Source organism: Lingula anatina, chromosome 5 (genome assembly GCF_051362555.1).
Source record: "Lingula anatina isolate TDL-2025a chromosome 5, LinAna3.0, whole genome shotgun sequence".
Taxonomy (NCBI): domain Eukaryota; kingdom Metazoa; phylum Brachiopoda; class Lingulata; order Lingulida; family Lingulidae; genus Lingula; species Lingula anatina.
This window is the reverse complement of record NC_141771.1, coordinates 141,963-165,173: the sequence shown is the minus strand read 5'-3', so window position 1 is coordinate 165,173 and position 23,211 is coordinate 141,963. Positions and strand designations below refer to the sequence as shown.

At 38.3% G+C, this 23,211-nt stretch overlaps 2 protein-coding genes across 6 annotated transcripts in view; both read right to left on the bottom strand.

The window, feature by feature from the left end:
• Positions 1-13,979, bottom strand: part of LOC106181615 (uncharacterized) — a 33,093-nt gene extending 19,114 nt beyond the window's left edge. The window contains exons 1-2 of one of the 3 annotated variants that reach the window (XM_013566066.3): positions 13,766-13,979; positions 9,481-9,575 (exon numbers count right to left, since the gene is read on the bottom strand). In XM_013566066.3, coding sequence (XP_013421520.2) covers positions 9,481-9,567 — 87 coding nt within the window. In that variant the 5' untranslated portion in view covers positions 9,568-9,575; positions 13,766-13,979. Of the gene's footprint in view, positions 1-1,812; positions 2,295-9,480; positions 9,576-13,765 lie in introns of those variants that run through there. The other 2 variants (XM_013566065.3, XM_087012697.1) reach the window with 2 other exon arrangements.
• A 1,363-nt stretch (positions 13,980-15,342) lies between these two features.
• LOC147761420 (uncharacterized) lies at positions 15,343-23,123 on the bottom strand. Of its 3 annotated transcripts, XR_015334547.1 has the most exons (5): positions 22,905-23,123; positions 22,529-22,603; positions 15,950-22,377; positions 15,574-15,648; positions 15,343-15,422 (listed from the first exon to the last, which is right to left on the bottom strand). XR_015334547.1 is itself a non-coding variant. In XM_087013429.1 (3 exons), exon 3 carries the CDS (start codon positions 21,681-21,683, stop codon positions 16,362-16,364), a length of 5,322 nt encoding a protein of 1,773 aa, XP_086869555.1. In that variant the 5' UTR covers positions 21,684-22,377; positions 22,529-22,603; positions 22,905-23,123; the 3' UTR covers positions 15,746-16,361. The 3 variants fall into 3 exon arrangements, 1 of the variants encoding a protein (XP_086869555.1); XR_015334546.1 differs by lacking the exon at positions 15,343-15,422 and having other exon boundaries at positions 15,429-15,648; XM_087013429.1 differs by lacking the exons at positions 15,343-15,422; positions 15,574-15,648 and having other exon boundaries at positions 15,746-22,377.
• Positions 23,124-23,211: the final 88 nt, after the last annotated feature.

Below are 23,211 nucleotides of genomic sequence, written 5' to 3'. Positions count from 1 at the left end.
ACAGACCAAGACAACATATTAATGACTCAATTGATGATCTCAAGTAAGAGAAAAAAAAACTCAATTTTAGGCTATTAAATCATTTCTAGATAATTTTCACTTGCAATTTATTTGAAACAAGGCAGCAAAGCTATCAAATTTTCATACATAGAACAGAAAAAAATGACAATGATGCACAAAATAGGATTGTTGTCAATTTTGATGCAATTATTACATACGCTTAACACAAAAATGCCAAAATGTGAAAAATGAAAAAACTCATAAAAAACTCTAGAAATTCAAGAAAAAGAATCCAATGAGGCTGCTTTTCCAGATAACTTTTTATCCTATGAATTATTTTTTAAGTTTGAGAAGATATTAATTTACATCTGGCCATGTCATTTCTTCACCTCATGACCCTAACTTACTTCAATTAATCTTTTCTCTTTACTAGTATGAACTTGTTGAAAACTCTATGCCCTCCTCATGTTTATAAACTTACTTGTAACCTTGGCCTCCATCTTAGAACAGAGTAACATGACTTTAAAATAGTGTCACTGTCAACAGGAAAACAGGCAGAACCTTGGACCAGGACATATTTTACACAAAAACAAACTCACATGCTGACAAACTATACATTTAAACTATAATTCTACGGTGAGAAATGATAGCTTGGCATACACAGTTTCTGAAGTGGGAAGTGAATTGCTGTGGTTTTCCTCATCCAATGTCAGAACTGTGCCAATACTTCCTATCTATCCCAAGTTATATTCACTAAAAGGCACCCTAAAGGCCACCGTGGTTTTTATTGTACAACATATTGGTTTTAGCAGTTTTTGACAACTTGCATGGGTTTGTTTGATCTCACATGTTGCAACAGTCTAAAATTAATCTCTGCAACTCAGGGTTTAAATATCTATCTATCTGCTGTTCTATCACTGCATTGCAGTTGTTTTATCCTACTAAGTCTGGGATGAAAGGTGAGCCTTTTTTTTGTACAAAATTGCTGTCTAGATGCTGATCTTTGTTGCACATGTGTATGTATTCCATACACACAAAATGCGACTGCTGAAACGATAACCTTAGATTCAATGCATATATCTTGTCTTGCATGGAGAGAGGAAAAATCTTTACATGCTTCCTTTTTGTAGACTATCATTTTTTCTTAACATCCACAATCTCCCCATGAAGAGAGATGCAAGTTTTATCTTCATCAAAGTAGCTGCTTCTTTTGAAATGTCATAATGGTTTCCATCTTACACCAATATATATATATATCTTCTGGACGACCAACATAAAGTATCCTTGTAAATGCTATGGGGGAAATACCCTGATTTAACTAAAAAGTTACCCAAGTGACCATCATACCAATATCAAGAGCCTGGGTGTGGAGTAACTTAACCTTGAGAGGAAAAGAAAATGCTTTGTTGGAAAACATGGCATTAAAATCTATTTCTATCAATTTCTGAAATTATCCTCTTGTCATTTGTGAAGTTGATCCCTGAAATCTATTATTAATGAACATAAAAGCAAGTTATTATTTTCATCAGATATGGAACAAATCACTTCATGTTTATTGTCTGTTATCAATAATTATAACTATAATCCAATCATGATAAAGTGGTTTACAAAAATTAAAAAAAAAAAAAAAAAAAAAAAAAAAACTTATATTTAAGTAAATTACAACAGAAGCTGCTCATGTTAGGTTAAAAAAGGGATATGTACCAGTATATACAGTAATATCCTTACAAACTCAGATTATATCTGATTCTCTTAGGGCTTGTTCAGAACCAAGTAACTAGCTGATGCCGGAACAAATATGCCCAAACCTACTTTACAGCTTGCCAAGTTATCCTGGTGGGGCATCTATTAAGGGGTTACATGGCAACCTTTCAAGTGGTTTGGCCGTATTTGATGTACAGATCAGTTAGTCTGTGGATCAACTTGGTACTGAACAGATCCTGACAGGCTCAGTGTATCTGATATCAGTGTATTTGATGTGCAGATCAGTTAGTTTGTGGATCAACTTGGTTGTGAACAGGTCTTGGCAGGCTCAGTGTACCTGATATCAGTGTATTTGATGCATAGATCACTTAGTTTGTGGATCAACTTGGTTCTGAACAGGCCCTGACAGGCTCAGTGTATCTGATATCAGTGTATTTGATGTGTAGATCACTTAGTTTGTGGATCAACTTGGTACTGAACAGGCCCTGACAGACTCAGTGTATCTGATATCCTCTTAGCCTCATTCCTTTCACATAGGGTAAAGAAGAATGTGTGTCTATTGTATTCCAGACTATGACATGGAATTCCTCAGGCTGTATTACAATGATCTTACTCTGTCTGCTTGGCTTAGGTACTTCTTGATATACCACCCCCCCTCCTCTGCCTTACTCTTTCTCTCTCTCTCTCTCTCTTCTTCTTCTTCTTTTAGGTATAAATGTAAATTATTCAACACAACACAGGAAAACAACACTGTACAAGAACTTCTGGCAGCATATCCTGTCTTTCTACAAAGTAAATGTAAATACAGTCAATATGGCTTCCAGGTCAATACACACAAAGACAAATCTCTTTGTTATCTCTCTATCAGTCTATTAATATATATACAGACAGGTGGAGTTATGTGTTCATTATTACTATTGATGTTTTTAACTCCACATATTAAGGACCTGTTCAGAACCAAATTGATTTCTGGACTAACTGATCAGAAGATCAAATATGGCTGACCCAAATGAAAGCTTGCTGATTATAATCCCTTAATAGATTCCCACCAGCCACAACCTTTTAGTGGGTCGGCCGTATTTGATTCACAGCTCAGTTACTAGTAGGCCGCGGTTCAACTTGGTTCTTAACAGGCCCTCAAGGTTCAGAGGTGACCTCAGGGGTCTACCAGTTGTAATTGACTGCTGTTTACCTAGTCTTCAGTTTGGGATGATTACACCCTAAGAGACACGGAACTGGTGGCTGTTATATGTCACTTACAGGAAGAGACAGTGATATGATTGGTGACACTAATTTGTAATATTGATTACTGATATTTAGTATCTTCATAGTGGATGGATGTGTGTATATATATATATATATATATATATATATATATATATATATATATAGCATAGCTACTAGTATGAGTACAGTAAGTCACTGCCTGGGTAAAGAATGGCAGACACACCAACAGGACACACTAGCAGTGATGAAGTGGCTTAGTATATAATACATATAAGGTGTTGATAACAATACTGTACTCAAATACCTGATGTCCACTATCATGCCATGACAAAGACAGGTTACCTAAGGTATATATGTACATGATATCTATTTGATCTTAGAAATGTTCAATGTTCTGCTATCCACTATCATATGCCATGACAAAGACAGGTTATGTAAGGTATATGTACACAATATACATTTGGTCTTAGTAATGTTCAATATCAACCCAAAACATTTTAATGGCCACTGAAAATGAATAGAAATCTATGGAACTGAGATTATTCTTGGTGTCTTCTTACCTTACTATTAAAGTCGCTACATTAGAAAACTTAAATCCTTACTGGTAGTTCTTCCAGAGAATTAAGACATTTCTAGAGTCTACAATGGATTACATACTGAACATGAACTGTACGATCACATTCTGGTGTATAACCTAAATTAAAATATCTAAAACATTAACAAGGTTAAATCAAAAATCAATTTTGCTAAATTCCTCACTGATAATTACCATTTTCCTATTTCACTTTATCCAAGCTGTTGGGAAACACAGCAGACAGAATAACACTTTGTGAAAATTCCACATGACCTGACCAAAACAATGGGCTACCAGTGATGAGTCTATAATCAAATCCGTTGTAAGACTTTAGCCGGAGACATGAGATTGAGTCACATTCACATTGATGCCAATATTTTCTCTCCCCCCTCACATTTACTTCTTTTTTTATCCTTTTTTTCTTAATTCATTTTATTTATTATATTTTACACAAACACAGACTAGGATAATATTCAGTTTGCCCCCTTTTACTTTCTGTTCAAGAGGCCCAATCATTTGATCTAGATGGAGTAAGAAGAACAGTTTCCAATCTTTGTCTATCTCTCTACTGCACACATACTAGTATTAGTATACAGCTGGCACTTCTGCTGTCTGTGAGTACTAGTATATCAGCTACTAGGCCAGGTGTGTCGGCTTAACATACTTGGGAAAGAGTAAATTCTGATTGGTAATTCTGAATAAAAGATTTATTGAAATGTGCATGTGTGTGTGTGTGTGTGTGTGTGTGTGTGTGTGTGTGTATGTGTGTGTGTTTTCTGTACATATGCAGAGATGCTATCCTTGTAACATTAATTCAAGATTACTGAGAGAGAGAGAGAGAGAGAGTGTGGGGGGAGAGAGAGAGTGAGAGAGCTAGAGAGGGGGGGGAGCCATAATGAACACAACTCCAGCTGTCAGGTGTGTTGGTGTAACATAATAATTTGTACATCAGCTAAGCATCCGCAGACTACATAAACATTGTATGGAACACCTGGCATAGCAGCTGTCTAGAGAGAGAGAGAGAGAGAGCTAGAGAGAGAGAGTGAGAGCTAGAGAGAGAGAGAGAGAGAGAGAGAGAGCTAGAGAGAGAGAGAGAGAGAGAGAGAGAGTGAGAGCTAGAGAGAGAGAGAGAGAGAGAGAGCTAGAGAGAGAGAGAGATAGGAGAGAGAGAGCTAGGTAGGGACCATTCAGATTGAGAACAGCCGAGTGTTAGCTAGGCCATGACCTAAATATGGCGGACCTACATGAAAGGAAGAATGCTTACCAGTAATCCTGTAATGGTCTCTCCACCTTTCACATGCTTCTCCACACGTCGTCCCTGCTGGGGCACATTAATTAAATCTCATCTCAATTCAACTGGTTGAGGGACAATGCATGGGGAGTTGTGTGAGAGGCGTGGAGACCATTACAGGATTAAGCGGTCTTCCTTTCATGTAGGTCGTGGCCTTGTTAGCACTCGGCTCTTCTCAATCTGAATGGGGCCATAGAGCTAGCTAGAGAGAGAGAGAGAGAGAGAGAGAGAGAAAGAGAGAGGGAGCTAGAGCAGTAACCTGACTGAGGTAGTTCAACCTCCTCAATAGCTACAAGAACAGATGCAAAAGTTGTGACATTATTTTCATTTCTTTAACCAAGGGTTTGGTCATATATTTTGGCTTTTAGTGCTTATTCTTTATTTTTCTCTATATGTTAAAAGAAACAGTTTCTCTACACACTGGCAACAAAACAGCTGTTTCCATTTTTTAAACATTTACTTAAGTTATCTTTCTTTTTTTATTTTGCAATAAAAAGGTCTGTGGGCACACAGTTGCAGCCTTAATTAACATGGGACAGGAAATGGTCCTACAGCTTTCCATTCCACACCCAGTAATATTGTACACCCTAAGTTATAGAGGAAATAGTTCTAGAGCTTTCCATTCCACACCCAGTGATATTGTACACCCTGAGTTATAGAGGAAATAGTTCTAGAGCTTTCCATTCCACACCCAGTGATATTGTACACCCTGAGTTATAGAGGAAATAGTTCTAGAGCTTTCCATTCCACACCCAGTGATATTGTACACCCTGAGTTATAGAGGAAATAGTTCTACAGCTTTCCATTCCACACCCAGTTATATTGTACACCCTGAGTTATAGAGGAAATAGTTCTACAGCTTTTCATTCCACACCCAGTTATATTGTACACCCTGAGTTATAGAGGAAATAGTTCTACAGCTTTCCATTCCACACCCAGTTATATTGTACACCCTGAGTTATAGAGGAAATAGTTCTATAGCTTTCCATTCCACACCCAGTAATATTGTACACCCTGAGTTATAGAGGAAATAGTTCTACAGCTTTCCATTCCACACCCAGTTATATTGTACACCCTGAGTTATAGAGGAAATAGTTCTACAGCTTTCCATTCCACACCCAGTGATATTGTACACCCTGAGTTATAGAGGAAATAGTTCTACAGCTTTCCATTCCACACCCAGTAATATTGTACACCCTGAGTTATAGAGGAAATAGTTCTACAGCTTTCCATTCCACACCCAGTGATATTGTACACCCTGAGTATTACATATATATATACATCTATTGTCAGAAAGTAGACCACTGTATAACTTGGATATACTAGTCGGGGTGTGCAGCCTCAGTTATAGTTACTGGCCCCTCCTTCAATGACCTAGGATTTATACTATACTGTCTGACTGCTAACTGAGGCCTGGCAATGAACTACTAGTAATGAACAGTGACCACTATCAAGTCAAAACACACATTCAGATCAATTAATGTGTCTAAAAGCAGGCATTATGGTGTAGTATTTCCTCACATACTCTGCTGGTTGGTTTAATGGTATTTTCAGTGGTAGTCATAAGTCTCATTAAGGATTGGACTGTGTCTGCCTACTGAACTAGTACATGAATGTACTGTTACTGTGAATGAAGGTTATTGCCTTTGCTTGGAAATTAAACACTTACAGTGCCCTATCTATTACACTCTTTTGCATGTATTGTCACTTTATGCATGTGTGCGTATGTATTTCTGTACAGTATGTATGCTAGAGATGTTATATTGAGGACTGGACACATAGACATACAGCCAGAATAAGTGCACGTATACTTACATACTTCATACTAGACTAGTAGTACACACACACACATGCAACATACATATGAATACACGCATGCATACACACACATATGTGCATACATACATACATACATACATACCTACATACTAACACATACATTAGTATTCAGGATAAGTGCAATATATATATATATATATATATATATATATATATATATATATATATATATATATATATATATATGTATGCATGCACACACGCACAAGCATACACGTACTCCATACTAGCATGCACGCACACACATATACATGCACACACACACACACACACACACACATTAGTGTTCAGGATAAGTGCAATATGTATGTTCCAAGTGACAGATGGCCCTTATACAGTGTATCTGGTTATTATCTGGTCATTATCATGCCATTTGTTCCAATAGTGTGCTGTACTACTACTAGTACTGTATATTAAGCCAAACAATAACACTGAACATAATTTATATATATTAACTATGCTTAAGTTCAAAGTAAATGAAAAAATTGCCCTTTTTTCCATGGAATTGCTCTAGCATTATTCCAACAAAAATTTACTACTTATCACTGATTAAGATGGTAAGAGGAGAAAACTTTGTTACAAAAATTTTAAACCTAAACTGCCTGCCTCACTACATGTAGGAACTGTCCTCATCTTACACCTGAGGACAGCTTCCTAGTGAGTTCCTGTTAAACTGGGACTGTGTGGACAATAGTTTTCATTCTTCTACTGGCAACAATAGTTCATTTATTTTAATTTAAAAATATATACATGTGGCCTTTTCATTGGTAAAATGCTCTCAGACCAATAATGCCAGATGGACTTCACAGTAGTCAGCAGTCTACCAGTACTAGTACGCAAGCTCCATGACTGCAGGAAAAGAATCATTGACAGATCTACAACCATCAATGTCCTCATTATCTTGAGGTGTTAACAGGGATATTTGTCAGGTAATCAAGACTGTTGACATTAACTGTCCAGGTGAGCAGACAGTGTTAACACCTGGTCTGAGTGACAGCTCACCTGGCCTCTGCTACCTAACGCTACCTGAAGCTACGTGAAGCTGCCAGCCACAGTCTATTACCAGGCATAAATCTGTGATGTCTGGACCTGAGCTTGGAGGCTATAGTGCCTCTTTATATCTAGTGTAAAATTCTACAATATTCTTACTAGTACTAATCCAAGATCTACATCATTTCAAAAATATCTCATTGTTGATGTAAGTGTAACAGCTCATTATCAAAACATTGGATCTAAGATTTCATTTATTTTAACCAATCTACATATTGCCTGTAAGTGTGTTATGCAGATTTCAGATTTTTTCTCTATCCAAACTGATATATTCACCAAATAATATCCTGCTCTCTAATTAATCCTACATACATAATATACCTCTCAAACAGATGATATAAAACAACCTTAAATGATCTGCTGCTGCTGCTGGCAGTGTTGTCTCTCAAGTCTATCCAACATCACTATTGATCTGCCCTTCATCAGCAGATTAAAACACCACATGCCCTCATTTCTTTGTCTTTTTGCCTAAATTTTCTCTAAACAATATATTTTTATTTCTATGTTTAGACTGGCTAATTACCAAAAAGGACTAACAATTATTAATATGTATTATCTGACAGTCATATCCAAACTTAATCATCAGACAGCTGTGAGAAAAGTAGATCTATGCCTCCAGGAGAATGGCTGGGAAACTGGTAACCCTACCATAATTCTTATGCAGCGCAAGGCAAATCAAATCAAATGTGTTGGATACAGCTATTCCAGACATGGCAGTCAGTGATCAATGCCAAGCTTAGCCATAATGGAATAGAACAAAAATAAAATTATCCAGACCCTTGAAGACCTGTCTATAATACAGACATGCTGAAGCTGTAGGTCCGAGCAGTCATGACCGGGAAAATTTGTCTGGACCAGTAAAAAATTGGACTTGGTCGGTCCAAAAGACCGACAAGAGTTTTAAGAACCACAATTTTGAATTTGCATTCGTCATTAGATATATTTCACCAATAAAATTATATAAAACCCAAAGCATTTTTCCCCTCCATTTCAAACCTATCACATCCACAAACAAAGTAAGCTACCTAATCATACTGGTGATATGTCTCAAACGAATAGGGTGATTTTCGGTCCGACAAAAATTCATTTGGTCTGGCAAATTTTTTCATTACTGCCGGTCCAAATGTCCGGCCATTCTGAAAAGTTTTCAGCACGTCTGTAATATTAACTGGTGAACTTCTATACAAAGGGTCTCAATAATCTATTATTGTGTTTTGTTCTTATAAAATTGGACAACAGGTAAAAAAACATCCAAATGTTCAATCATTATGCTACACTATAGCATTCCACCTGCAATTTATGTATCCTCCAGGCCTACCCAGACGCGACACCGCTCTTGCCTAGTATGCGATGTGATAGTGATGATTCTCAGCGGGGTTGAAAAGCATTGCATCACCACTCAAAATTTGTTCAGGGTATGATACTGTGTAATGCGATCTGATACACACCTTGAAAATGGGTAGTGTGGTCTGATCTACCGGTGAATTCTGGATCATTCGGTGCTGAGTCTGGTAGTTGGGTAGACCTGATCCTCTATCCCCATCCATTTCTGGGGAGTTATGATTTGATCTCTCTACCACTTCTACTGTTATGTCATAATTTGATCACTCTACCACTTCTACTGTTATATATCCTCTATCCCCATCCATTTCTGGGGGGTCATGATTTGATCACTCTTTCTAATGTATAATGATGATGTGACATGCAATTTTTAATCACATCTACAACACATTTCTAGCATCATAGCTGACACAATTTCCGTGTCTCACCTAACACACTGACAGTCTGTACTCACCAGACTCAGTGTTTCCAGCTGTCCAAGCCAAGCTCCCAACTCATCCTCCTGCCCTTCCACATCACTGTCATCACTGGTACTCTCCATTGAGGGATCTGAAAGTAAAATCAGGGTACTTGACACAACCAGATAACAATCCACTGTCACAGCTAACACAATCAGTCACCACACCTAACACACTGTCACAGCAAACAGTAACACAATCAGTCACCATATCTAATACATTGTCACAGCTAACACAATCAGTCACCACACCTAACACACTGTCACAGCTTACACAATCAGTCACCACACCTAAAACACTGTCACAGCTTACACAATCAGTCACCACACCTAACACACTGTCACAGCTAACACAATCAGTCATCATATCTAACACACTGTCACAGCTAACACAATCAGTGAGTCACCACATCTAACACACTGTCACAGCTAACACAATCAGTCATCACATCTAACACACTGTCACAGCTAACACAATCAGTCACCACATCTAACACACTGTCACAGCTAACACAATCAGTCACTACACCTAACACACTGTCACAGCTAACACAATCAGTCACCACACCTAACACACTGTCACAGCTAACACAATCAGTCACCACATCTAACACACTGTCACAGCTAACACAATCAGTCACTACACAGGCAGCTTACAAACTACTTACCAAATTTGATTCTTTTTGGGGCCAATAAAAAGGAAGAAATATTTCTAGAAATTGATCCAGGAAGCTTCCTTGTTGATACATCATATTCTTTTATATAACTGAACAGGGAACTTATAAAGTATTTCAGAAAAAAAAAAGAATCTTTCACATCTCCTGCCAGATATATCCTGTGCATTAATTCTCTGTGCCAGAAATCTTCCTGATAAAAATGCATCCTGAATATCATGTAACAATACTGATGATGGCAAGTACAAATTCATTTATCATCTCTCATTTAGCATGAGACAAGAATCAATATCTTGGTTCTATACGAGTCCATATGTGAATCTCTGTCAAAGATAGGTATACCAGTACATGTTACACTGAAACTTGAATTTTTTTTAACTTTAAAAAATGAGCTGAAAGTTTCACCCTTGTAAAATTCAACATGTTTACAAAGTCCTAAAATGTACTATTACTCTCTATTTTGTTCAATTATCTTTTATCTATAGCTGGACGCTTTATCTACAGCAGGACTGCTATCACCAAACCAAATGTTGTCAGTTGAACAAAATATTTACAATACACCATGCTCAACTGAGCCTGAGACAAGTATGTACTCAAAGAAGGAGAAAAAGAAAAAAGTTTGTAATCTTCATTACCCTTCAATTTAATTTAACCCCAATGTGATATTCCATGCACCCAGGATATGTGCCTTATTCAGGCTAAAGTGTAGCAGGAATGCTATGCTGCCTGTAAAGACAAAGGTCTGTTATAAATATTGACAAAATGATCAATCAGTCTCCCACATGTACAGACATCATACCATGCCTCACTGTGCTGGCTATAGACCAGATAGATGTACTATAGTCTATATACACAGAATATGTGAAGACTGTTCTACTTGGATTCACTGTGCTGGCTATAGACAGATAGAGTGTACTATAGTCTATATACACAGAATATGTGAAGACTGTTCTACTTGGATTCACTGTGCTATCTATAGACAGATAGAGTGTACTATAGTCTATATGTACACAGAATATGTGAAGACAGTTCTACTTGGATTCAATGTGCTGGCTATAGACCAGATAGATGTACTATAGTCTATATACACAGAATATGTGAAGACTGTTCTACTTGGATTCACTGTGCTATCTATAGACAGATAGAGTGTACTATAGTCTATATGTACACAGAATATGTGAAGACAGTTCTACTTGGATTCAATGTGCTGGCTATAGACAGATGGAGTGTACTATAGTCTATATACGCAGAATATGTGAAGACTGTTCTACTTGGATTCACTGTGCTGGCTATAGACCAGATAGAGTGTACTATAGTCTATATACACAGAATATGTGAAGACTGTTCTACTTGGATTCACTGTGCTGTCTATAGACAGATAGAGTGTACTATAGTCTATATGTACACAGAATATGTTAAGACAGTTCTACTTGGATTCAATGTGCTGGCTATAGACCAGATAGAGTGTACTATAGTCTATATGTACACAGAATATGTGAAGACTATTCTACTTTGATTTGCTGTGCTGGCTATAGACAGATAGAGTGTACTATAGTCTATATGTACACAGAATATGTGAAGACTATTCTACTTTGATTTGCTGTGCTGGCTATAGACCAGATAGAGTGTACTATAGTCTATATGTACACAGAATATGTGAAGACTATTCTACTTTGATTTGCTGTGCTGGCTATAGACCAGATAGAGTGTACTATAGTCTATATGTACACAGAATATGTGAAGACTATTCTACTTTGATTTGCTGTGCTGGCTATAGACCAGATAGAGTGTACTATAGTCTATATGTACACAGAATATGTGAAGACTATTCTACTTTGATTTGCTGTGCTGGCTATAGACCAGATAGAGTGTACTATAGTCTATATATGTACACAGAATATGTGAAGACTATTCTACTTTGATTTGCTGTGCTGGCTATAGACTAGATAGAGTGTACTATAGTCTATATGTACACAGAATATGTGAAGACTATTCTACTTTGATTTGCTGTGCTGGCTATAGACCAGATAGAGTGTACTATAGTCTATATGTACACAGAATATGTGAAGACTATTCTACTTGGATTCACTGTGCTGGCTATAGACAGATAGAGTTTACTATAGCCTATATACACACAATATGTGAAGACTGTTCTACTTGGATTCACTGTGCTGGCTATAGACAGATAGAGTGTACTATAGTCTATATGTACACAGAATATGTGAAGACTATTCTACTTGGATTCACTGTGCTGGCTATAGACAGATAGAGTTTACTATAGTCTATATACACACAATATGTGAAGACTGTTCTACTTGGATTCACTGTGCTGGCTATAGACAGATAGAGTGTACTATAGTCTATATACACACAATATGTGAAGACTGTTCTACTTGGATTCACTGTGCTGGCTATAGACAGATAGAGTGTACTATAGTCTATATGTACAGAGGATGTTAAGACTCTCGGTGACATGTATACCTTAATTGCTCGATACTTCTAATAAGGGGGAAAAATGTTAAAATTACAGATATGTCATAATTTCTTACAATTATATCAGTCCCATGAGTAGTAACAACAAAATTAAAAAGCAGGCTACGATATAGTTCTATTCGATGCAATGGATGCACTAAAAATGCCAAATAGAAATATAATTTTTGTGACTATTAAATTATGTATCTGAAAGTTTTTTGTTTTTTTTAATTTGAAAAGATCAAGTAATTACTGATGTAGATTTAAACCAAATGGGAAATATATTTGGACTGGGTAGGGCAAAATGTAAAATATTTCAACCATTTTGCCAATAATATCAGTAATTTTGTTCATCTTTCTGTTCTGAAATAAGTTTTGTTTTCCTAGTGGATAAATAAATAGTGGGTGAAAAGGGTTGTATGTGAACATGGCTATGCACCCAATCAAATGTATTTTGGTTAAACGAAAAGAAAAAAAAATTAAATATCTGAAATGGTAGCAAAATAATTGCATGTGCACATTGCTTATTAGAAGTGCAAAATAAAGGTCAATGTGGATAATCATATTATGTTGTGACAGGCATTTTCAAGGGTCAATAAAGAGGTGAACATACTATGGTGATAGTTTATCCAATATTGATCAGCTTACAGTTTATTCTAATTCAGCACAGTGATACCGGCATTTTGCGGTGATTTCTTCAATGAAATCACCATAAACTGGATGTACAGATAATAACAAAATGCTCTTAAAAGCTCTACTAAAATTATTCATATTACTCTGTTCTTTCCATTTTCACGTAAAGAAAAAACAGAATTCTGAGATACGCACTTCCCTTGCGAACACTGAGACGCTACTCTTCATATGACTTCAGTTCAAATAAAGTATTATAAAAGTGAGCGTTTATCAGCCGGCAGACGATACCTTCCATTTAGAGTAAACTATCACACAACCCGCTGAGCTACAGACTCCGCGGCCAGGCAGACGATAACACCGACATCTGACGAATCGGCATTTTCTATGCAATATTCTGAACTAGACACTAGACTAGGATTATTTAGAAGGAAATTCAGTTCATCTACGCTCCAAATTAGTAAAAACACAAAATTCATATAATCGTTGTGAGAAATAATACTCACCCGAATTAAACTATCCACGAAAAGAGTCTATATATCCTGTTTTCTGAAAATTTCATGATTTAATTCGAGAGGAGATAAGAGTGTTTCCTGAGAGAGAAGATGATTCATCTCTACTTCCGGTTGCTTCTGTTCTCCGCAGTGAATGGAACTCTGACCTCTGATTGTCTGCATTGTGTTAGCTGTGATCACAGACACTTGGCACATCCGATGCGCAATTAAGAAGAGCACTCCTTAGTGACTGTCTCCTTAGATTTCTGCGTAATTGTCACTGTTGTCAGATAAATTACCATCTCTATTTGAAAACATTTTAAGACAAAGGTCGTGTGATTTTTAAAAGTCAAGTGAAAATAGGGAGTGTTCAGATAAACCCAACATTCTAGCTGGATCTATATCCAACCCAGCTGGAGATTGTACGGTAGATCCTAAGCGCAGTCACTATAACCAAGGAGTTATAACAATTATAACTCCTTGCTATGACTGACTTCAATGTCTGACACGTCTCCTCGAGCTCTAGGGTGTAGTTAAGTAATTAAGTACTCAAGGAGGCGTGTCGGAAACACTTCACGAGAGTCCGCCGCGCGGAGTTGGATCGATCTAGCTGGTACAATGTTTGAATCTGAATGTGGTCATAGTAACTCAGTTGACATTTTGCATAAAAAATTTTTACACACTATTTCAGACAAAGTTATAAAAGGACCAATTAAATAAGCAAAATACATAAAATCATTTTAAAACTATAAAAACAGGGAAAATGAGGTTTTGCTTTTCTGTGAAAATCAGAAATTGACCAAAAGTATGAGCAAAATAGGCCCTGCATCACTATATTTTAGTAAGTTTATTCTATATTTCTATTTTATTCTTGGATGGATATGGCCAAATATATTTGGTACACATCTGAGAGAATTAATGTGAATAAAGATCGAGGACCACACTTGAATTTTTAATATAGAAGTTTCATAAATCAATAGAAATGTTTTACACAAAGACTGAAAAAATATGGACACTGAATATTTGTTACAAAATTTTTAATTTACACAAGAAAATATTTATAATTATTTGATCTCATTGAATCCAGCTTCTAAATTAATGCATAATCAAGATACACAGCTTTTTTTCTTTTAATAAGGATGCGAGACTTCAAAGCTTCTCAGCTTCCAGGGCCGTAGCCTCCGGGGGGGGGGGGGGGGGGGGGGGGGGGGGCAGGCGGGGCAGCTGCCCCCCCCTGGAAATTGGGGTGCAAAAAAAATAATCGCAAAGGTAAAAAAAATAATTGCAAAGTTGGTATCAATTCTGTGAGAAAAGGCACTCATGGCCACTAGACAATCATCAACAATCTGTTTACAAAGGTGCACTGTTTTTAGCCAACTCAGTTCATGCCAAAAAGCTCACCCTCCCTGAGGGAGCTATCCCCCAGGCCAATTGGCGTGTTGTGTTGAAAAAATGACTGTACTTATGGCAAAATGAACCCACAATTTCTGACTTCTGATTGACCAATAAATAACAGTTAAAATGCACCAGAATGCAGTATTATACATACAGTTTTTAAAAATTTTCCACACTGTGGGAGGGGGACACCCTGTAGCCACTTGCAATACTCACACACAACAACAACAGCTTTGCGTCGTTTTTACTGATTTATTAAACCTTAAACCGTCAACTGAAAAGAATAATTGAAATAAAATATGAAAATCATCTCATATTCTTGCCCTAGTTCTTTTATATAATGCTATTAAGTCGCTTAAATAACATCTTTACTTAACAGTTGCATGTTATCCTATCTTTATCTCCAAAATATAAGTAACTCTTACCGACTTTGGGCTATTCTAGTGTAATGCAAGCGACTGGGTTCTAAATGATTGTGTAGTAAATCTCATCTGGCGCAACTAACACAATGGAAAAAATACGCTTTTAAAAAATAACATTGATTACGAACATAAAACAAACAATCTTTAACTCGCAACTAGTACAGCTACATTCTCGTTTCTAAACAATACACTACACTTTACTGAACTTTCTTTACTCCAATACTGAAAGGCACAGTGATTGTGTTACATGTACTGTGCATTGTACATCAGACCGGCATTTCTAACGCTACTCAAAGTTGCAGTTTACAATGGAAAACTAATTTTATCTTCTCGCAATTATCTTTAAATGAACTTTCATAACTTAAAATTAATTGCTAACCTTATGGGCCAGATTCCTGTTACAAAAACACTTGTAATTACGGCTGTCTCAGCATTTAATATCAGCCGATCTCATTCCACATGGAATCACATTCTATCCCATCATTATCATAAGCGCGCTAAAAACAATTGTTACTCAACACCGATGCGACAAACAAGTGAGTAGCGCGTCCGAAGTAAAGAAATAAGATTTATCTATAAAACACTGCTCTGGCAGTAACACTCCCCAGCCAAAATCTAATTGATTTTCTATACAAACAAACAAAACTAACTTACACATGAAACAATGTAACTGGTAAACTGTAACTATTAACTCACTATACAATAGCTTTGGTACTCCCAAATAACATTAGATCTTCACTTATAAGTTCTTGAACATCATGTATCACAAAACCATACTCGAACCTCATAACTTACAACTTATCCCCTTCTAACAACAAAACTAGTTTATGGATTGGACGTTCTAATATAGTAGACGTAGAGGAGGGGATGCCTTTGGCAGAAAGATCAGGATTCCCCAAAAGAATCTTCACTCTGCGAACTAATCCATCCTCATCTATGCTCGCCTCTGTCACTCTGGCAAGTCGCCAGTCTCCTCTGTATAATCCTTCATCTTTGAGCAAAACAATGTCTCCCACTCCTAGGTTTCTTCGTTTCCCATTCCACTTTGTTCGTTGTTGCAGATTAAGAAGGTATTCCTTCCTCCAGCGACTCCAGAAATTATCCGCTAACACTTGTACTTGGCGCCATCTTTGCCTTGCATACAGGTGCTCAGGTCTAAACTCTCCCAATGGCAATATTACCTTTGGCTTCATTGTCAACAAATGGTTCGCAGTAAGTGATTCTGGACCAAGTGGATCATGTAGGTTCTGTACGGTCAAAGGTCGACAGTTAATAATGGCCATGACTTCATATAGGAAGGTTCTTAAGGTGGTTGTGTCAATACGAGAACCATGTTGCTCCAACATTGCTGCTAGTATACTTCTGATGGTTCTAATGTGTCGCTCCCACACACCTCCCATATGGCTTGAATGTGGGCTGTTAAACACAAAATCACACTTGTTCTCAATCATAAATTTCTTCAACTCGTCATTTTTGATCTCTTCTAGTGATTTATCTAAAAGCACTCTTGCTCCGATAAAATTTGATCCCTGATCACATCTGATTTGCTGTATGGGACCCCTCAAAGCTATCACACATCTTAAAGCATTTATGAAACTATCTGTCGTCATGTCATCCAGGCATTCGATGTGTACTGCTCTCGACGCCATGCAGGTCACTATCAATCCATATCGCTTAACTTCACGGCGACCTTCTTTCACAGAGAAGGGGCCAAAGCAATCAATGCCGCAGTAACTGAATGGGGGTGAAGGTTCTGTTCGATCCCTTGGTAAATCTGACATCCTCTGTTCTTCACTTTTGCCCCTGTTTTTTCTACAGGTTACGCATCTGTGTATTGCAGAAGCAACCGTCTTGCCTATACCAATGATATAGTACCCTTGGCAACGTATCTCATTCAGAGTAAAACCTCTTCCCTGGTGGGCTACCTTCTGATGGCAATGACGCACAATTAGGTCTACAATATGTCCTGACTTTGGCAAAATTACAGGGTGTTGTACTTCGTAAGACAGTGAGGATCGTGTCAGACGTCCTCCTACTCGCAGGGTTCCTTCTTCGTCAATATAAGGATCCAGCTTGGAGAGAGGGTTTTTCTTCGGAAGCGATCCATCTTTGATTTGCCTAATTTCGTCTTGGAACCGTTCAGCCTGAAGCAGCTTAAGAATAGTAAGTTCTGCCTTTCGTCGGTCAGCAGACAATGATGAACCCATTTTGAGTAGACGTTTTCTAATGGTTGTCACTGCTGTAATGGCATTGGTCCAGGATGAAAATCTATTGAACTTCTGTGTAAATGTTCCTGCCTTTTCTGTAGTCTCCACTGCATTTACTGTTGCTTTCTTCAACTCTGGATCATTTGGATCAACCTCTGGATTTTCCTCTACCATGCTTAGAACTGGGTTTCTCAGGAATTCTGGGCCTTTAAACCAATTTGATGCCATCAGTTCCTCTGGATACAGCCCTCTAGAAGCATGGTCGGCCGGGTTATCATTGGTTGGCACGTAGTGCCACTGACTAGGGTCAGAAGCGTTTTGAATCGTCTGAATCCTGTTGGCTACGAAGACATGAAATCTTCTTACATTGTTCTTCAAATATCCTAGCACTATCTTGGAGTCTGTCCAGAAATACTCCTTGAGGTTTTCATAGGTTATTTCAGACTTCAGCAGAGTACTCATCTTGGTCGACATTGTGGCTGCTGTAAGCTCTAATCTCGGAATTGTAGTAATCTTGAGTGGCGCGACTCGAGATTTGCCCAACATGATACAGCAGTGGCACTCGTTTTTGTTATTCACTACTCGAAGGTAGGAGCATTGGCCATATCCTCTGGTACTTGCGTCCGAAAAGTGGTGTATCTCTGCTGTGACAATTTTTCCAAAGTCTTGGGGAATATAGCATCTTGATAAATGAATTTCTGCTAGCTTTGGCAATTCACGCAGCCATTTCTCCCATCTTGGTCTGAGTTCTTCTGATATTGGATCATCCCAGCTGGCTTTGGTCGCACACATCTCCTGCAGTATCTGTTTGCCTAATAGGATAAATGGTGCTATACAACCCAAGGGATCATAGACAGAGGCAACAGTCGAAAGAATTCCTCTTCTAGTCATCGGTCTTTCATTCAGTGTTAACTGAAATCTGAGCTGGTCGCTATGGGTATCCCACTGAATTCCCAATACTCTCTCTGTGGCAGGTAAAGGCAAATCAACAGTGGTGCTCTGTGCCCCTCTTTCTGATACGGGAATACTCTCCAAAACTTCTTGGTTGTTGCTAATAAACTTGTGAAGTCTTATATTTGCTTTCTGAAATAGCTGACGTACGCCTTCAATAAGCTGCTTTGCCTCCTCAGCAGAATCAATGCTTAATAACAAGTCGTCTACGTAAAGGCAATTACCAGCTACCCAGCAAACCTTCTCATCAAATTCTTCTCCATAGTCTTCAACCAGTTGTTTCAAAGCAAAGTAAGCACACGCAGGGGAACTGGCAGCTCCAAACAGGTGAACTGTCATCCTAAATAGCTTAGGTGTGCCTTCTAGGTCTCCATCCCACCACAGGAACTGGAAGTAGTTACGATCTCGTGGGTCTACCTTGAACCGATAAAACATTCGTTCTATGTCTCCTACAACGGCTACTGATCCCTCTCTGAATCTCAGGAGACATCCTATCAGACTGTTGGTGAGGTCTGGACCTGAGATGAGGTTCTCATTCAGGTTAATGTTCTTATATCTCGCTGCGCAGTCAAATACTACCCTGAGCTTTCCTTTACGTTTATGGTAAACTCCATGGTGCGGCACGACCCATCTGTGTCCTCCAGCTACATCTTTGTCTGGAACAGGTTCAGCTTCTCCGCTTTCTATCATCGCGTCCATGAACTTCTTATATTCGGCGGCAAATTCTTTGTCTGCAAATTTCTTTCTCAGATGCTCAAGTCTTCTCATGGCCATGGGCATGTTGTCAGGCAACTGTGGGGCATCAGTTCTAAATGGTAGAGGCATGGTATAGAAATTGTCTTGGTCTTGATAGATTGTGTCTTTCATCTTCTTTAAGAACTTCAAGTCATCCTGGGACAAGGACTCTTCTGACTTGTGCTCATCCCTGAAGTCCGCTTCCAGTAACTGAATTATCTCTGGCTCAGTTACTGTCTCTTTAACCTTTGTTCTGTGGACAAAAGTCACTTCTCCTCTATCATCGACTCTCAAATCCTTTTGTATTTCTTTCCTCATCACTCTGTGACTGAGGTGATATTCATCTGTGTCTTCTCGTCCGGTCCTTCCCACGACGCTCCATCCCAGGGGTGTCTGTACTCCATAGGGTTCCTCGTTTGCTCCTACTCTGACACTAAGGGGTACCAATGCACGAGAGCAGTTGTAACCTATAAGTAAACCTGCGTCGCAATTCTGGAGCGGTGCAATTTGGCTCTGTATATTTTGCAGATGATTCCATCTTCTTGCATCCGATGGTCTAGGTACATGTTTCTTGTTGAATGGTATGTTTTCTCTTGTATAACAGGTTGGTAGTGCTATAGTTTCTGTTAAGTTAAAACCTCTTACAGTCAATCCTGGAACCTTTGAAGTTTTGACTACATAGCTGGAGTTGACTGTTGAAATCCTGATACTTGTAGGTACGCTTTCTGCATTCAGCTTGGCTGCTAACTCATCGCTAATGAATGTAACATCACTTTGACTATCTAGAAGAGCATATGTCAGGATTTCATTCCCGGAATTTCCTACAGATACATAGACTGGAATTGTCATTGAACTGATAGCTCCCTCTTGGCAAGTACTTGACAATGTTCTTACATGTTGATCTTCTGGGTGTAGGGCTTCGTAGTCCCCATGTAGTATGGCAGGGTGTTTACGACCACATCTACTGCATTGTTCCTTCCTTTTACACTCCTTGGCTAAGTGACCGTTTCTAAGGCAGCTTAGGCAAAGACCTCTTTTCTTTATAAACTCCATTCTTTCTTGTGGCGTTTTTCTTTCGAAGTTTCGGCATTCTCTGATGTCGTGTCCTATTTTCTCACAGAATGTACAGGCATTTTTCGTGACAGGAGGCGTTGGTATAGCTTGATCGCTCGTCTTCGTCATAAGGCTGGTGGAAATGGGGGTTTTCTTGCTAAATGCAGTTTCAGCTGGTCTCATAACAGGGTTATTTACAATGTCGGATTCCTTTTTTACAAACTCTACAAACCTCTTGAAGCTTGGGAAACCTTGTGATTCTTCGACAATTCGGGCCCATCTTCGTGTGATCCATTCAGGTAGTTTCTGAAGTAACTTCCTATTTTCCCGACAGTCGTCCAGGATCTTCAACTCTCCTACATGATCTGTTGCTGCTAAACACTGCCTGAGAAAATCTGATAGTTTTCTAAGTCCCTTACTGTCTCTGCTGTTAATCTTGGGCCACTTTTCTAATTTGTCTCTGAAAGCCTCTGCTATCAAAAATTTATCACCATATCTATCTTCAAGTATCTCAAGGGCTTCAATGTAAGCCTCTTCTGAATCTAAGTAAAACAAATGATCCACTGTCTCTTTAGCTTCTCCTCTGAGGTACCTCTTTAGGTAGTACAGCCTCTCACTGGGTGGGATGTTTCTGCTTTCTATTAGAGTCTTGAATGCTAGTCGCCATGTTACATATGTTAGATAATTTCCCTCAAATACAGGTGGCTCTGGAATCGGTAATCTACTCAGGCTCAACTTCTCTAAGGCCCTCAAAACATCATGGCTATAGCTGCTGTCTGACTCCTTCTTAGTAGTATCTTCACCTCCCAATGCTTTCCTAAAGATTTCTTCCCTTTTCTTGCTTTCATTCAGTTCTGATTCTAACAAGAGCCGCTTTCTTCTCTGCTCTAAACGTATCTGTTGCTCTTCTATTTCTTGCTGTGCTGTAAGGTACTTCAGCCTTTCCTTCAAAGCAGCCTGTCTAGCTTCTTCTTCTAACTGTCGCTCCTTAAAAGATACGTTTGAGCCGGCTTGACTGACGGAGTCATCTGGATCTAATTCCTCAATTAGTCTTCTTCTCAAATCATCTTTAGGCGATATGTTTCTGAATGTTACTTCTTGGTCAGTTGGTGTCTGAGAAGGAACTGTCCTAGTGCTGGGAGTCTTGGTAATGGTAGCTGCATCCATTTTTAATGTCAAGCAGTGAGCAGGTATTCTTAGAAAGGTGGGAGGGGGCAGGTGGTATGGGCAGCGTAACTTATTTGGATTCAAATAAACTTATCTACACTACACAAGTCAAGTAAATTTCAAAATGTAGTCAGTTTCTCTATAAGTAATAAGCTAGCTAAAACATTTGAACATCAACAGCAAACATGTCAAATTGCCGAGTATCTTAATTTTAACAAACAAATAAATTAATAATCATATGTATATTTAGATAGCCAATAATATATTCAGCTACACTGAGGTCTACTAGTATTTATAGTTATCTGTGGATATGAAATCAAGTGTCAACATATACTCGAGAAAGTCTCAATTTCAGCTTTATTGCAAGCTGCGGATTGGATCTTAGCTCAATTTCCTTAATTACAGTCCCACCAGTAACTGCTAGTACTTGACTGGGCCGGGTCATCTAAATAATGGCTGTTGACTGGCTCCAGGCATCTCAGATATCTAGAGTTACCACAGGTTGGAAATAGGTCATAAATTCTGTCTTCTTGGTTCGGTTGTTCGGTACGGGCCGTCTCAGGGCTTTAGTTGCGGACTATTGGTATGGGCTATCTCAAATCCCAGTCGTTGACTGTAGCCACTTGCAATACTCACACACAACAACAACAGCTTTGCGTCGTTTTTACTGATTTATTAAACCTTAAACCGTCAACTGAAAAGAATAATTGAAATAAAATATGAAAATCATCTCATATTCTTGCCCTAGTTCTTTTATATAATGCTATTAAGTCGCTTAAATAACATCTTTACTTAACAGTTGCATGTTATCCTATCTTTATCTCCAAAATATAAGTAACTCTTACCGACTTTGGGCTATTCTAGTGTAATGCAAGCGACTGGGTTCTAAATGATTGTGTAGTAAATCTCATCTGGCGCAACTAACACAATGGAAAAAATACGCTTTTAAAAAATAACATTGATTACGAACATAAAACAAACAATCTTTAACTCGCAACTAGTACAGCTACATTCTCGTTTCTAAACAATACACTACACTTTACTGAACTTTCTTTACTCCAATACTGAAAGGCACAGTGATTGTGTTACATGTACTGTGCATTGTACATCAGACCGGCATTTCTAACGCTACTCAAAGTTGCAGTTTACAATGGAAAACTAATTTTATCTTCTCGCAATTATCTTTAAATGAACTTTCATAACTTAAAATTAATTGCTAACCTTATGGGCCAGATTCCTGTTACAAAAACACTTGTAATTACGGCTGTCTCAGCATTTAATATCAGCCGATCTCATTCCACATGGAATCACATTCTATCCCATCATTATCATAAGCGCGCTAAAAACAATTGTTACTCAACACCGATGCGACAAACAAGTGAGTAGCGCGTCCGAAGTAAAGAAATAAGATTTATCTATAAAACACTGCTCTGGCAGTAACACACCCCCTCCCACACCCTCCCCTCTCGGGGGCTTCGCCCTCTCGTGTCCGCTTACTGCCCCCCTGGCATTTTGCTCAGGCTACGGC

What these genes read in the sequence shown, in the direction of transcription:
- LOC147761420 (XM_087013429.1), bottom strand. Translation starts at nt 21,683, where the DNA reads ATGGATGCAGCTACCATTACCAAGACTCCCAGCACTAGGACAGTTCCT.